Below are 14,172 nucleotides of genomic sequence, written 5' to 3' on the forward strand. Positions count from 1 at the left end.
TACATTTGTTTACAAATTATTTTTTCACATTAATTCATTGACTCTTTATACTCTCTCAATACTTTATCCTCAAAATACCTTTTTAAAATATGATAGTTTAAATATATTTTATAATTTTATATTGTATTTGATATATTAAATTATTTTAAAAATATGATAGTGTAACAATGTGAAAATAATATGATTAGAGAAAGTAAAAAAATCCAAACCAATTCGTACCATAATATTATTAATAACTATAATTAAATTTGCTTAGAAACTCGAATAATTTGAATCAAATTTCAAACACTCAACTTAATTAAAAAAATTATGTTAAGTTCGAATCATAAAATATGACTCATCAACTTGAATAACTTGAAATTTTTTATTATACTCGATTGAATACTCACCCATAGTAACAATCGTCAAAGTTTCCTTCAAGGGAAACAGGAAATGCAGAAAGGGCAACTTGATCACAATCGTCAAAATCTGCTTCAAGGGAAACAAGAAACGGAGAAAGGGCGAAAGAGGGATGATGAAGCTGGGATGAACAGCGGAGCTTCTTCGCCCAACTGGGAAATTTTACTAGCAAAATACGACGTCAAAAGTTACGAAGCATTTCTCACCTAGTTGAAAATCTATCAACAGAGCCAGAGCTGCCATAAGACATGCAAAGTACATTGAAAAAGAAGACTCCAACCCAAAACAACAAGTTCATGTTAACTACCTAACTTAAAAGCATCAACAAAAAGACCTAGGCACACCCCAGCTTTCCAATAGTTAACCATTACCACAAATGACTGCAATCTTCCAGTTCTTAAAGAAGGGGGCTTTCTGTACATAAGCATACCGATCCCCTCGATAGCAGCAACAACAATCCCGGCAACTAATACGTCCCAATCACCTGTTTGTCCAAGAATAGTTGCCAATGCATTTGCAGTATAGAATCCGAATAGGAGGAGAAATACCTTCATGGGAAAGTTCTTCCTTGTCGAGTTCAACTTTTCTAGTAGCTGTCTGCCACCTGCACTCACTATCCTGCCCAGTCGAGTACCACCGAGATCAGGGCTGTCACCATTTCCAGGAACCCCACCAGTGTCCAAGGCAAATGGTATTTTCCAACCATATCTTTTTGTTGAAGAACTGTTTTAAGGTGAGCAAAAAAAACACAAGTTGTTTAAAAGAGCATCTATTAACTAGCAAACAACCAGACATCAGCTTATTGTTAACAGTAACATAAAGTCACAGTGGGAAAAATCTTGCTATATAGTATCATTTCCAGAATCATTCATGGTCGTCCCTTTTGAGAATAGAATGCCTTCAGAAGCTCAAAATTTTAATAAAGCTCGAAGTTACCTCTTTCTGGGGAACTTTAAAGACCTTAAACCAATCTTTGAAGCTTGTCCACTTAAACTAGGCTCACTGCTCCACCTCTGGATTGCACAAGGTGCAAGAGTAGGATATGAACTTTCAAGGACATCATTCTCCAATATTGATAAACCTGTCTGCATATAGATTCTTCCCACTTGACAGGCCATCAACTGCAAACATAGAAACTATAAAATCAGTGTGTCAAAGAATAACACATCAAATGTTTTCTGCGGTTAATTTCAAATCACCAATTCCGACAAGCAAGACAACTTTAGTGTGTGCTCAAAATTCACAACACTCAGAAGGAGAAGGGATGGACCGCCTAAAAATTTTAAATTCCTATATATTTTAGATATTTTCTTTGTATTTTCTATTGAAAATGTATTTTTTTCATCATCTAAATTTTTATAGGTACATTTACCCTTAAAATTTTATAAGTTCGACATCCTTGCATAAAATCTTGCGTTTTAGAAACATGAGTAGGTCGCTACTTGCTAATAACAAATGTTGTTTTGATATGTAAATGAAAATGGTTAAGCCATGAGATTTGGCATTCAAAGGTGATCAGTGATCACTAGTCAGCTCAATAAATTCCATTGCTAAAAACAAGTTACCAAAAAAAATCCGAGATCCACTTTTATCTTATGATGGAAAAATGTTCTAAAGAATACTTATGCTGGACAGGGCATCAGAATTAAACCCAGAAATTCAATTGAGTAAAAGAAATTAAAGGAAACGAAAATGAAATTAAACTGAAACACAAACCTTGAATCTCTGTGAATGTTCTGACTTTGCAGTTTGGTAGCAGACTTGAGAGAGAGAGAGAGAGAGAGAGAGAGAGAGAGTGCAGTTAGAGCTTGGGCAATGGAAGAAATCGAAAAGCTAAAAAAAAAGCAGAGCAATTGAATGGCCCAAAGGGACAATGACAACCATATTTTGTTTGGGGATAGCATGGATTCGGGTACCCGACCTACTATCGGTTGTTGGGTCAATTCCATTCGGGCTCTATCGGTTGTATTGTTATTTAAAAAAACCATTTCTGTTAATTATTTACTAAATTGTTAACAATAGCAAATGCTTAACTTAAAACCTCTTTTTAGATTGTGAGTTTAAAATTTATTAAGAGTAAAATTTTATTTAAATTTTTTCTCCTCTAACTAAAAATTATTTTTAAAAATATTATTTAATAAATAAAAAGGGAAGGGATAATAATTTAATATTCAATTAAAAAAACTAAATGCCAAAATTAGAAGAGTTTACTATTCGATTTTAGTCAAATTAATTGTTTGAAACAAAATTTATTTTGATTAATTTTTCGGTTAATTAGATTTATATTGGTTAACAGCTAATTTTTTTAAAGTTTGGTTATTGATTAATTGTGTTTGAAAATATTAATTAATCGAATTAATTAAAAATATTTTTTAAAAAAATTACCCTAGAATATGTCCACCGATGAGCTTGTCAAGCTCTTCCCTGCTCGTGCTCGTAGAAGGTTCCAAAGGGGTCTCAAGAGAGAGTCGATGGCTTTAATTAGGAAACTCCAGAAGGCGAAAAGGGAGGCCCCAGCAGGTGAGAAACCAGAACAAGTGAGAACCCATCTACGGAACATGATAATTGTACCCGAAATGATTGGAAGCATAGTTGGTGTGTACAATGAAAAGACATTTAACAAGGTTGAAATCAAGCCTGAAATGATTAGCCATTACCTTACGGAGTTTTCCATTTCGTACAAGCCAGTTAAGCAACACCTTTATCATGTTAGCTGAATCTTATCCATAAAGTCGGGGCATTTAACCAATTGTCTTAGAGGGACAACTCAAGCTTTATTGTATAAATATTATAATCACCTTTATGAGGCTAGTTGAATTTTATCCATAAAGCCAGGGCGTTTAACCAATTGCTCTAGAGGGATATTTCAAGCTTTATTTATATATATAATATTATAATCTGGGTATACGGATCCAATTTCGTAAGTTTGTCAAGAAGAACCTGTTATAGTCTAGGTGTTTTTTAAAGTTAATAAATCTTATCTTTAGAGCTCAATTTTCAAACAACTAACCTAAATTAGATTTGCTTACTCGACTATTCCATCTGTGAAGATCATTATCATCACTGAACGTCTTAAACAAAAAGTATAGCATTTGTCATATGCAAACGATGCCCCATGTTGTCCGCACCTATGCACATCTAAATACCAAGCCTTATGAAGGGAGAAGGCTACATTGGTTATTTGCAAGAGAAGGGTACGGTGTTTGAGCGCATTTTCTGGGTAAGGTCAAAAGTCATTGTTTTATCAGTTTTTGATCATGTTAACTTGTCAAAGATATATAACTCATAATCATTTACAGAGTTTTTTTAATTCAGTTGATATTCAAAGAATTGCAAGTTTGCAATTGTGATTCATTGCTTAACATCTTTAAAGTAACATAAATTTATTTAAAAGTCCTTACAAAAACTTGAGAAAAACTTAAAAAACAAATTCAAACAGAATACCTCAAATGATGAAATGGTTTTCCTCACTTGGATGCCCCCAAGTTGTTGAAGTTGATCCAGTTCTGGTTACGCATCTTCTGTATGACTCTCTTGATTATGTAACAGTTCTCAATAATGTGCCTTGGGACACCACCGTAATATTCACAATGAGCATTCTCATCATACCACTTGGGGTATGGGGGCTCATGGATTCTATCGGATATGGTGACACTATGTGGGTATCAAGAAGTTGCTGATAAAGCTCTTTGTAGGTCATGAGAATATGGTCGAAATGTTCCTTTTCCCTCCTAGGTTCTCTGGAATATTGTTTAGAAGTACCTGACGGTACAACTGCATTTAATTTTGGTTTGGAGTTGTAATACCTTTATTAGGGTGGTAGGTGTTAACGTTGTTAATCTCCCCATCTCTTTCCTTTATAGGAGGTTTCTTACCGGCCTCTCCATCCTTTATCTTGCCTTGATTTATGGCCAACTTGATCATTTCTCCGGCCATAACTAAGTCCGAGAAGCTTCCTGTTGTGATTGCAACCAGGTGTCTGATGTATGGAGCCTTCAGGGTCCGTACAAAAAGCTTCTGGGTTTCCTTTTCATCTAAGGGCGGATGAACTTATATAGCCAAATCCCTCCATTTTTGTTTGTATTGCCTGAAACTCTTGTTATGCTTCTTTTCCATGCTTTGTAGCATAACTCGATCTGGCCTCATGTCATTGACGTGCTTGTATTGTTCTAAAAATGACTTGGCCAGGTCCTTCCAGGTCTTGATATATGATCGGCTTAGCTAGTTGTACCATCGGATGGTTGAGCCTGATAGACTCTCCTGGAAGTAATGGATCAGGAGTTGGTCGTTTCCTCCATATCCTGTCATTTTTTGGCAGAACATGGTGATGTGAGCGGATGGGCAACTATTCCCGTCAAACTTCTCGAATTCCGGGGACTTGAATTTCGGAGGAAGAACTAAGTCTGGGACTAGACTGAGTTCCACGGCATCGACTCCATGGTAATCATGGTCTCCTTTGACTGCCTTCATCTGGTCCTCCAATTGTTTGATTTTTTCCTCCATCTTCTTTTCTTTGTCCTCTTCGTCCAAATTCGGTACATGGTAATAACCTGGATTGTTCTTAGGGTTAAATACAACGGTTTGTATCTTTATAGTAGATGGAGTCTTTGCTTTTACGGCATATAAGTCCCCTTGAAGTTTGGGTAAGATTCCAGGTGTGACAACCACTTGCGGGGTAGGTAGTATAGTTACCCCTTCCTGTGAACCTGTCCTAGGCGTACTGGTATGTTGTAGGCCAACAAACTTGGCAACAATCTGATCAACCAATAACTCTTGGTTATTTGTTATTGTATCCAGAGTATTTCGACTGCTCCGGTTTATCTTGTCTTCCAACTCTCTCTAGAGCTTCAACATGTTCTCCTCGATCTGAGTAATTTGGCTTCCATTTTCTTCTTTTTCAAACGGGTGTTATGCGGATAGGGTGTGTCCAACGCTTGAGGCGGAGTGTCCAATATTTGCTCATTTTGATGAGACATTCTTCCATTAGTTAATGTGAATGCACAGAAAATAACAAAATGCAAAATATGTCTAAATGCATGATGCATGAAATGTCTGAGGCATTGATCCAAAAAATGTGTCTGTTGTTATAAATAATTCTTATTGGGGACAAAAGTCTTACGTCTTTAAGAGACAAAAAACATTTTGATGGTATAGTTCTTGAACAGCCTCTGACAAGTTGATTCGTCTTCCATCTTTTTTCTGTCACCGATTGAATACCCTGTCACACGTTTTTGGTGGATCAACACCCCTTTCGAATGAATGATGCAAAAGATGTAAAATAAAATAAAAGAGAACAAAAATGAAAAGAGTTAGTGAGGTAAACAATAATCATGAAAATAAAAATTCTACCCCACAAGATATTTACCCCACATGCTTTAATTCCTACCTGAACATGATCTCTATCCCACAAGTTTATTTTGAACAAGTCCTAACCACATATATTTCTAGTTCACATGCTTTGGACATAAAATAAGGCAGGAAATGAACTCAAATTAGCTTAGGGTTTGAAATAAGGTTTTGGGGTGGGCTTTAATTCCCTGTAATCTTCCGGTTTAGGTTCTAAAAAGGTACTCGAGTTCTCCTTGATGGTTCCCCCTTGGGCTTACCAGACCCTTAGTCCTAAGCTCATTACAAGCTTATGTGGACTAAGTTAAACTCGAGAGGAAACATTCCCTTATGCCCATACGGAGAATAAATTCACATGAAAGCATAAGGTATATGAATCCCGAAGGTTACTTGCTAGGCCCATACGGAGAATAAATTCCCACGAAGGCGTCACTTTCACCCCCCACTTAAAAAGGGTTTGGAGCTCGGGTATAGAGCCAGAGATAGAAACTTTTTCAAAAATCTGAAATCATTGAAAAAAAAATGGCAGCACAACTATTTATTTGAAAAATAATCAAAGGTAAATAATTGGAATCGAATGAATAAATTAAAATTTAAATTTACTACTTTCGCATAAAAATACAACTGAAAATTAATTCTGGCCTAACTCACTTACCTAGTCCCCAGTAGAGTCGCCAAGCTGTCGCGACCGCCTTTCGGGTGAGCCCATAATTGGGATTCAACTTGAAATGATTTGGGTTAGAGTCACCACTGATCACTTTAAAAACATTTAGGTGGATCGGACACCATCTTACCCGATATATGTTTTACCAGAAACGTGTCGGGTTCGGGAGTCGGTTACGGTTAAGAAATGATTAGCACCCTTGAACTGCCCTTTCGGTACCAATTAATTCGTCGGTTGTCTTTAATTAAGAAAATTGAAAAAAATTAAATTGAAATTTAAAAATCCGATTCGAATTGTTTACCTTTGATTGGTTTGAAATTGAACCATAAAAAGATAGAACTGTTAGATTTGTAGTGAAATGCGTGATCGAATTAAGATAGAAAATGCATAAATATGAAAATATTAAACAAAATGAAAAAGAAAACAAAGGGAAAAAACAAAATAAATAAAAATAAACGACTAAACCTAAATAAACAAAATGGTACAACTAAAAAAAACAAATTGCAATATATATATATAATAAAGTATAATATCTAAAAAATATAAATAAATAAATAAATAAATAATAAAAAAATATATGTATATATGATGATAATAGGAATATATATATATATAATTAAATATTTTTAAAAACTAACATAAAAAACTGAAAAAACAAAACTAATAAAAAATAAAAAAAGAATATATGTATATATATTAAAGAATAATATAAAATGAGATAATATAACATTAAATAAATAAAATGTCAATTTAACCTTAGAAAAGGACTAAATTGTAAATAAAAGGAAAATCGAGTGACAAATTCTAAAACATTTCGGGCCGAAATTGAAATTCTGGGGTAAATTAAGCCTTTCAAAAATAAGGGGACCAAAAGTGAGATTACCCCTTTTACCATTAAAAACACGCGGATCCCATGACCGGGTCAGGTCGAAATGCAGGTCGGGTCGCCCAAAAAATGACTTATTCCATCTCATTATACCCATTTCCTCAAAATAATACCCCTCATCCTCTCAACTCTCTCCCATGGGCGATATCCGGCCACCATCCGGTGGCTTAACCCTGCCGTGCAGATGCCACCTCCGACGGCTGGGAAGAACCAAAACACCTCTAAATGCCCCCTCGATCCCATAAACACGAATCAGTGGCCAGATTATCTTGAATCGAGCCGAGTTGTCGTAGATCTAAGGGAGAAAGCTTCAGCCCTTACCTTTACCGATGAGTCTTCTCGGCTTCCTGACGCCTCTTCCTTCGACGATATCCTCGTTTTTGCATTGATTTTTTTTACTTATTTTGCTGTGGGGCTTCGACCTTTGGTTGTATTTGGTTATGGCTCGTTTGGTATCTCTCTGTTGTGTTTGATGGTTGTTCTCGGTTTACTGTTCGTTCGTGAGGTTCTGGTACTGCTTTTTGGCTATGTTCCTATGTAGTTTTAGTGGTTTCGTCTCTCGATGCCTTGGTTTACTGTGGGTTCTGTGTGTTTGTTGGTCGATGTCCCCTCTTGCATGGCCTCACCGGGGTATTTATAACCCCCTCGGTGAAGGTTGTTTCCGATGATAACGAGGTCGGTTCCCCTCGACGTTCACGTGGCCGGGATTCTCGGGATGGTGCAGTCTCGATTTTCCCAGCTGGCCGACTCGCACCTGACTCTTTATATCTTTGATTGTGCTATGTTGACTTGCATGACTAGGGTTTTGCAAACCCTAAGCTATACCGGGCTGGGTCAGGCCCAAACCCAATTGGGCACCTACTGGACCGTTTCATTGGACCCTTGTTGAACCTACAAACAAAATAAAAAACGTTAATAATAATAAAACAAAAAAACAAAAAAAGAAATAATAAAAATAAAAATAATATATTATATTATATATAAAAAAACTATTTCTAAAGAACTATATAATATATATATTTTTTCAAAAATATTTTAAAATCTATATATTATATATTTTAAAAAATGTTTTCAAAATTATATATTATATAGTTTTCAAAAATGTTTTAGAAATATATTATATATTTTCAACATGTTTTTTAAAAAATTATATGATATATAAATGTTTTCAAAACTATATATTATATGAGTTTTTAAAAAATGATTTCAAAAACTATATATTATATAAGTTTTCAAAATGATTTTAAAAACTATATATTATATATGTATTTTTAAAGACCATTTGCAAACTATAATATATATATATATATAAAATAACAAAATATGGACGAAAATAAGTGTACAAATTTCAGATATGGTGAAAATATGAGCGATTACATAATTTGGAAAGGGAATAGGGAGGGATCCTACTTGGTGAAGTCATGTATTAGTCTGTTTTCAATCTCACGGGAAGTGGATCAATTCTGGAAAAATATCTTTGGCAGGGGTTCGTTCCACCTAGGGTGGAGACCTTTATGTGGCAAGTAATTCACAGTAAGTTGGCTGCAAGGATAGCTTATTAAGAAAGGTGTTCATGGGGATACAGACCCTTTGTGTCCTCTGTGTAGTCTTGAATTGGAAATACATCTCACTTATTCATTTCATGTAGAGTTGCTTGGAATTTATGGAATAATTTTATGCAGATTTTAAAAGTGTCCTCGTTCCTACACATGGACGTATTAGCTTTTTTAGTAGCATGGGGAGATCTGGTTCCCCATTCATTTATTTGGAGTTTTATCCCTAGGGTCATTTTATGGATGATTTGGAAGTGTAGGGATGCTATTTTTTTTGAAAATAGGGTGCTCGATACAACACATATGTTCTTTCTAGCAACATTTAAATTAGCGGCATGGTTTATGGTAAAGAATCCTAAAGTTTCTATTATGATGAACTCTCTTATTAGTGATCCATCCTTAGTGGATACCTATACAATCTCAAGGAATTAGTTATCTCCTTCATCCTCATGGACTCCTCCCCTGAGGGGTTTTTTAAAATCAACGTTGATGGAGCAGTAAATAGAGATTGGAAAGCGGGTGGCGTTGGAGGTATTTTGCATGATAATTACAACATCGTTCATGGGTCTTTTTCGGAACCAACAGAGCCTGGTCCCCCTTCCTTGGTGGAATTGGTAGATGACAATCATCATTTTATTGTCAAATAATTCCTTAATCTCAATAAAAGAAATAGAAATAGTAGTAGGGGGAGTAAGAATCGATCCGTAGGGACTAAAGAAATTGCTGATATAAGAGGCCTTTGATTATGGTTTTGGGCAAAAATTAAAGAAAGTAAATGGGGGATTTGTTTGAATGATTGTAAAGAAAGAAAAGATTTAATCTAAAGAAAATAATTAAGATGAAAATTATACGGTAAAAGCAGCCTCAAGCTTTCACTTTGCCTCAATTCCCATTGATCATTGAATAAGATTTTCACTTCGGATTCATGCCTGTTATAGTTTATAGGGCCCAACCCCTGTAACTTATTTTTCTCTCTAGTAAATTGACAATTCAAAATCTATCTTTGATTTTCAGTCCTTTTATAGACTAACTACGACTATTGTCGTCAGTGCTAACTTAGTTTAAAGATTTGGAAAAACCTGACTCAAACTATGTTGTCTCAATGAAAATCGAATATGATCTCAATTTTCCTTAGCATACTCTCGCTAAGTGTGTTCACAAAAAGTTGAACGTGCTACAAGTTGATCCTTCCTCCCAACTATAAATTGGAACAACAATAAAGTCAACGAGCTCTTTTTGAAATGAAAGCATTTTGATTTTAAAGGAAAAACCGATAACCAATCCAATTTAGTAGAAAATTGAGAATGTAACTCGAATAATATTAAGTGATTTTTAATTCTCACGATCGAAATTGAGTCATTGCTTCAACATTTGGCTTATTGAAATCTTAGTTAAGCATTATAGAAATTATACTTACCATTTTTAAAATAAAATAAAGAAAGCTAGAAAAGTAAAAGAAACTAAATGAAATAAAAGAAAAACTTTGATATAACTAAAGAAAATAAAGAACAAACTAATTCGAGATATGTTCTCAGGCATACCCCAATGGGGTATTTATAGTCTCCTAAACCCTAAAAATGACATAGAAAATGATAGAAGATAATTCTTGAAATTGTTTTAAACTAAATACTAAAAACAAAAAGATAATTCCTAAAAGATAATCCCAATTTAGATTCAAATTTTCGTTGATCCGCCCTTCCGCCTTCTAGAATGTTGATTGGACCTTTTAAACGTTACTGACTGAGTGCCACGTTGATGCCACACCATATGTTGTCATGCCCCAAGTCATTCCCACTAATCCAACCTTGACTCTAGAAAATAAAAATTACATAAATTTATCCTTTTAACATTTTTTCTGGAATCCAACATCTTGCACAAAAAAATGAATACAAATACCCAAATTAGAAACATAAATCAATCAACAAGGAGCAATTAATGATAAAATTGTAATTAATTAAGGGTCTGTTTGTTTCACTGAAAACATTGTACGGAAAATGAAATCTGGAAAATGTTTTACAGAAATATAAAACATTTTCCAGAAAACATTTTCCAGTGTTTGGATGGTTCATTGTAAAATGTTTTACACTGTTTGGTTAATTTTCCTGAAAACTGTTTTCAGAATTTGTTTTTAATGAAGAAACTATACATATTGAATATGTTTTATTATTTATTATTTTTTAAAAGTTGCTTTTTTATATATAATTATATTTTATAAAAATATGTATTTTAAAAAATATTAATAATTGATTAAAAATATATTATAAAAGTTTATAAATCCTAAGAATGTTTAATTAATAGTACACCAAATTAAAACAACAATAATACATAACATTGTACTAATAATAATATTATCAAATTAAAACAACAATAATATACAACCGTAATAATACATAGTCTAATTCATAATTAGTGCTACAACACATCAATCCAACAATACAAATACTGAAGTCTATACTACAATACATTAGAGTTAAAATGTTGTCCAAGTCATAAATTATTATACACCACATTTAAAGTTTACATCTTAATCTTGGGTAAACTTCTGAAGCCAAATTTTCCTATGCTTTGTTTTTTTAGCCAAGAAAGCTTTGGCCTCAAGCTCATTCTTGGCTAGAAAATCGAAGACCTCACAAAGAAAGTCGTCACCAAATCCTTCTTTCTCCATTGACATAACTTCTTCGTAAAGATATGGTGTCCTATCCTCGGTAAATTTTTTGAGTGTTTCAGCAATCTCACCAAGTTTCTCACCTACAAACTGAATATGATCATGCTCGACGTTTTCTTGGACATTCTTCCTTTTACGTTTTGATGTACCAGATGAAGATATGTTTGCTATTTCCTCATCGACATGTTGAGTGTCGAAATTTAATGGTATTGATCCTTCATTAATATCATCCAAGTCTATATTGGCAAAAGTTCTAGCAAAACTCCCTGTTGCCATATCTTGACCGACAACAAGAGCCATCTCATCATAAGAATCAATTTTTTTGTTCAAAAATTGACCATATTTCGGGTGTGCCTGTTAAATATTATACACAATTAGAATAACAAGTATAATTTAACTCTCAAGTAAAAATAGTATATAGAAATTACCGTCACTATAGCGTCATATGTCACTCCGTCACAGGTTATCATTTTCATGTTGTCGTCCCATCCTAATCCACTGTTTTCACGAATTGTACATATAGTTTTCCATGTGTTTTTGACAGTCCTCAAATGATTTTCCACGTGTTTAGCGTCACATTGGACTCCAAATTTTTCAGAAATAGATGTTGCAACTCGCTTTATAGAAACTGATTTGAAGGTATTAGATGGCTTATTACCTTTTTGTGCCTCCTCTGCAAGTATTTCCAGGAAATGACGTTCCATTGGTTTTGTCCACCTAAAATTTTTTGATGTGCTCATTGCTAATAATCATATAAATTGAAAGCAATTAGACAATGGAACACAAAATTTTAAAACTTACAATAATAATGATTAAATTTCAAACATAACTGAAAACATAACATTATCTATTTCATAGTATAACAAACTTAAACCAACAACCTAAAAATAAAATTGTCAACATCCATAAAATTTAACTTCAATGTTATGTCTTTGCCCAAAAGTGTCGACTATGAGAGCAAGGATTGACAAGTACAAAATCTAACCCAATAGATACAATTAAATACGCTAAATGTTAACCAGAAGTCGCATACATGCATATATTTTCAGTTCCTACGTAATGATGCCATCCCAAAATATACTAAGGTAACAATAAATGATGGAACGCAAATTTTAAAACTTACAATAATATATAAATTTCAAACATAACTGGAACATAACATTATTTATTTCATAGTCTAACAAACTTAAACCAACAACCTAAAAATAAAATTGTCAACGCCCATAAAATTTAACTTCAATAAAACAGTAGCAAGTTCAATTTCCAACAAACTAAAAACAACAATATCCATCATATGTAACATACAAATACTTGGAATAAATATCAACTAATTACATATTTATATTTATATAATCAATCCACATAGCTTCTGCAATTTCATCTCTTTTACTAGCCCATTCTCTAGCTTCTTCTCTCTCTTCTCGTTGTGTAAGCATTGATGTTATCGAATAAGGCTCAGGTTCCTCATACATTCCTTCATTAATTATATCATTAGGATCAACTCCCATTATATGGTTATGAATGATAGTACAAGCCAAGACTATGTCTATCTGTGTTTGAAAATCCCAAAATGGTTCAGCATCTAACACACGAAAACGTTTCTTTAAAATTCCAAACACTCGCTCAACAGTTGTTCGCAATGATGAATGACGAAGATTAAAAAGTTCCTTCGCATTTTCTGGACGATGATTACTGAACTCTTTTAAATGATATCGAACACCACGATATGGAGAGATAATTCCATTTCGGATGCCATATCCAGCATCAGCAAGATAATATTTACCTACAATTTAACAAACTGTTATTATTACTTAATATATTATGCGTTGAAATTAATTAATTTTTATTATTAAAGCTAATTATTACCTTCTGGAATACTAAATCCTCTTGGGCGTGTAAGTGCATCAGTTAAAATACGAGAATCATGTGCACTGCCTTCCCAACCAGCTAGAACATACAAAAATTTCAGGTCAAACTTAATGGCAGCTAATACATTCTGTGTCGTTCCCCCTTTACGACTACGAAACCTTCCTTGAATGTTAGGTGGAACAGATGCACGAATATGAGTTCCATCTAATGCTCCCACACAATCTTTAAAGTATGGGTAAAACCTTGAATTGTTTATTATTTCAGGAGGAGTTGACTCATCGGGTAACCTAATAGCTAATTTATATAACTTCATAATAGCCCTCAACACAATCCTAAAGTAACGGTGAATTGTCTCAATTGATCTATAATATCTTGATCCAATCACTCGAAATCTTACATTATGACCAATTATATGTAAAAATATGATAACTTGCTCCTTAACATTCATCGATCTTGTCGACTGTAAAAAATTGTTCCTAGTAAGGATGTCACACAAATTAAAGAACGAAAGTGGTTGCATTCGTATTATGTCGATACAATTCTGATCACCTGTATATAAAATACTATTGATGTAATTTTCTCTTTCATCATCTCGATTCACCTGACATTGACGACTTATTTGCTTTCTAGATTTTATTCTGTGAATCCAAAGAGCCCCAAAAACCAATGCTGAAGCAGCAACTCCCACTATGGTTTTATGAATAGAATTATGTTCCATCTACAAAGAAATGATCGTAATAATTTATGAATACTTGAACTGTAAAATAAATACTTGAGGTAGTTATGGAAA

General features: G+C 33.7%; 4 protein-coding genes across 4 annotated transcripts; 1 reads left to right on the plus strand and 3 right to left on the minus strand.

The window, feature by feature from the left end:
* Positions 1 to 572: 572 nt before the first annotated feature.
* On the minus strand, positions 573 to 2,213 carry LOC120177764 (ycf20-like protein). Its single transcript, XM_039183786.1, has 3 exons — positions 2,116 to 2,213; positions 1,360 to 1,520; positions 573 to 1,122 (listed from the first exon to the last, which is right to left on the minus strand). Exons 2-3 carry the CDS (start codon positions 1,515 to 1,517, stop codon positions 699 to 701), a joined length of 582 nt encoding a protein of 193 aa, XP_039039717.1. The 5' UTR covers positions 1,518 to 1,520; positions 2,116 to 2,213; the 3' UTR covers positions 573 to 698.
* Positions 2,214 to 2,792: 579 nt separating this feature from the next.
* Positions 2,793 to 3,116, plus strand: LOC120177799 (40S ribosomal protein S15-like). Its single transcript, XM_039183812.1, has one exon. The coding sequence runs from the start codon at positions 2,793 to 2,795 to the stop codon at positions 3,114 to 3,116; it is 324 nt and encodes a 107-aa protein (XP_039039743.1).
* An 8,256-nt stretch (positions 3,117 to 11,372) lies between these two features.
* LOC120177800 (L10-interacting MYB domain-containing protein-like) lies at positions 11,373 to 12,276 on the minus strand. The gene is made up of 2 exons (XM_039183813.1): positions 11,942 to 12,276; positions 11,373 to 11,867 (listed from the first exon to the last, which is right to left on the minus strand). The coding sequence occupies exons 1-2, from the start codon at positions 12,251 to 12,253 to the stop codon at positions 11,373 to 11,375; spliced, it is 807 nt and encodes a 268-aa protein (XP_039039744.1). The 5' UTR covers positions 12,254 to 12,276.
* Positions 12,277 to 12,844: 568 nt separating this feature from the next.
* LOC120177802 (protein ALP1-like) lies at positions 12,845 to 14,151 on the minus strand. The gene is made up of 2 exons (XM_039183815.1): positions 13,380 to 14,151; positions 12,845 to 13,296 (listed from the first exon to the last, which is right to left on the minus strand). The coding sequence occupies exons 1-2, from the start codon at positions 14,098 to 14,100 to the stop codon at positions 12,845 to 12,847; spliced, it is 1,173 nt and encodes a 390-aa protein (XP_039039746.1). The 5' UTR covers positions 14,101 to 14,151.
* Between the last annotated feature and the right edge of the window lie 21 nt (positions 14,152 to 14,172).

Source organism: Hibiscus syriacus, unplaced genomic scaffold (genome assembly GCF_006381635.1).
Source record: "Hibiscus syriacus cultivar Baekdansim isolate YM2019G1 unplaced genomic scaffold, ASM638163v2 tig00112319_pilon, whole genome shotgun sequence".
NCBI lineage: Eukaryota > Viridiplantae > Streptophyta > Magnoliopsida > Malvales > Malvaceae > Hibiscus > Hibiscus syriacus.

Bases quoted from the DNA above. Each gene is read 5' to 3' on its own strand.
- LOC120177802 (XM_039183815.1), bottom strand. From the start codon at position 14,100: ATGGAACATAATTCTATTCATAAAACCATAGTGGGAGTTGCTGCTTCA. The intron at 13,297-13,379 runs GTAATAATTAGC...GTTAAATTGTAG, and splicing joins AGGATTTAGTATTCCAGAAG to GTAAATATTATCTTGCTGAT.
- LOC120177800 (XM_039183813.1), bottom strand. From the start codon at position 12,253: ATGAGCACATCAAAAAATTTTAGGTGGACAAAACCAATGGAACGTCAT. The intron at 11,868-11,941 runs GTAATTTCTATA...AATATTTAACAG, and splicing joins CATATGACGCTATAGTGACG to GCACACCCGAAATATGGTCA.
- LOC120177764 (XM_039183786.1), bottom strand. From the start codon at position 1,517: ATGGCCTGTCAAGTGGGAAGAATCTATATGCAGACAGGTTTATCAATA. The intron at 1,123-1,359 runs GTCTTTAAAGTT...ACCTTAAAACAG, and splicing joins GCTTCAAAGATTGGTTTAAG to TTCTTCAACAAAAAGATATG.
- LOC120177799 (XM_039183812.1), top strand. From the start codon at position 2,793: ATGTCCACCGATGAGCTTGTCAAGCTCTTCCCTGCTCGTGCTCGTAGA.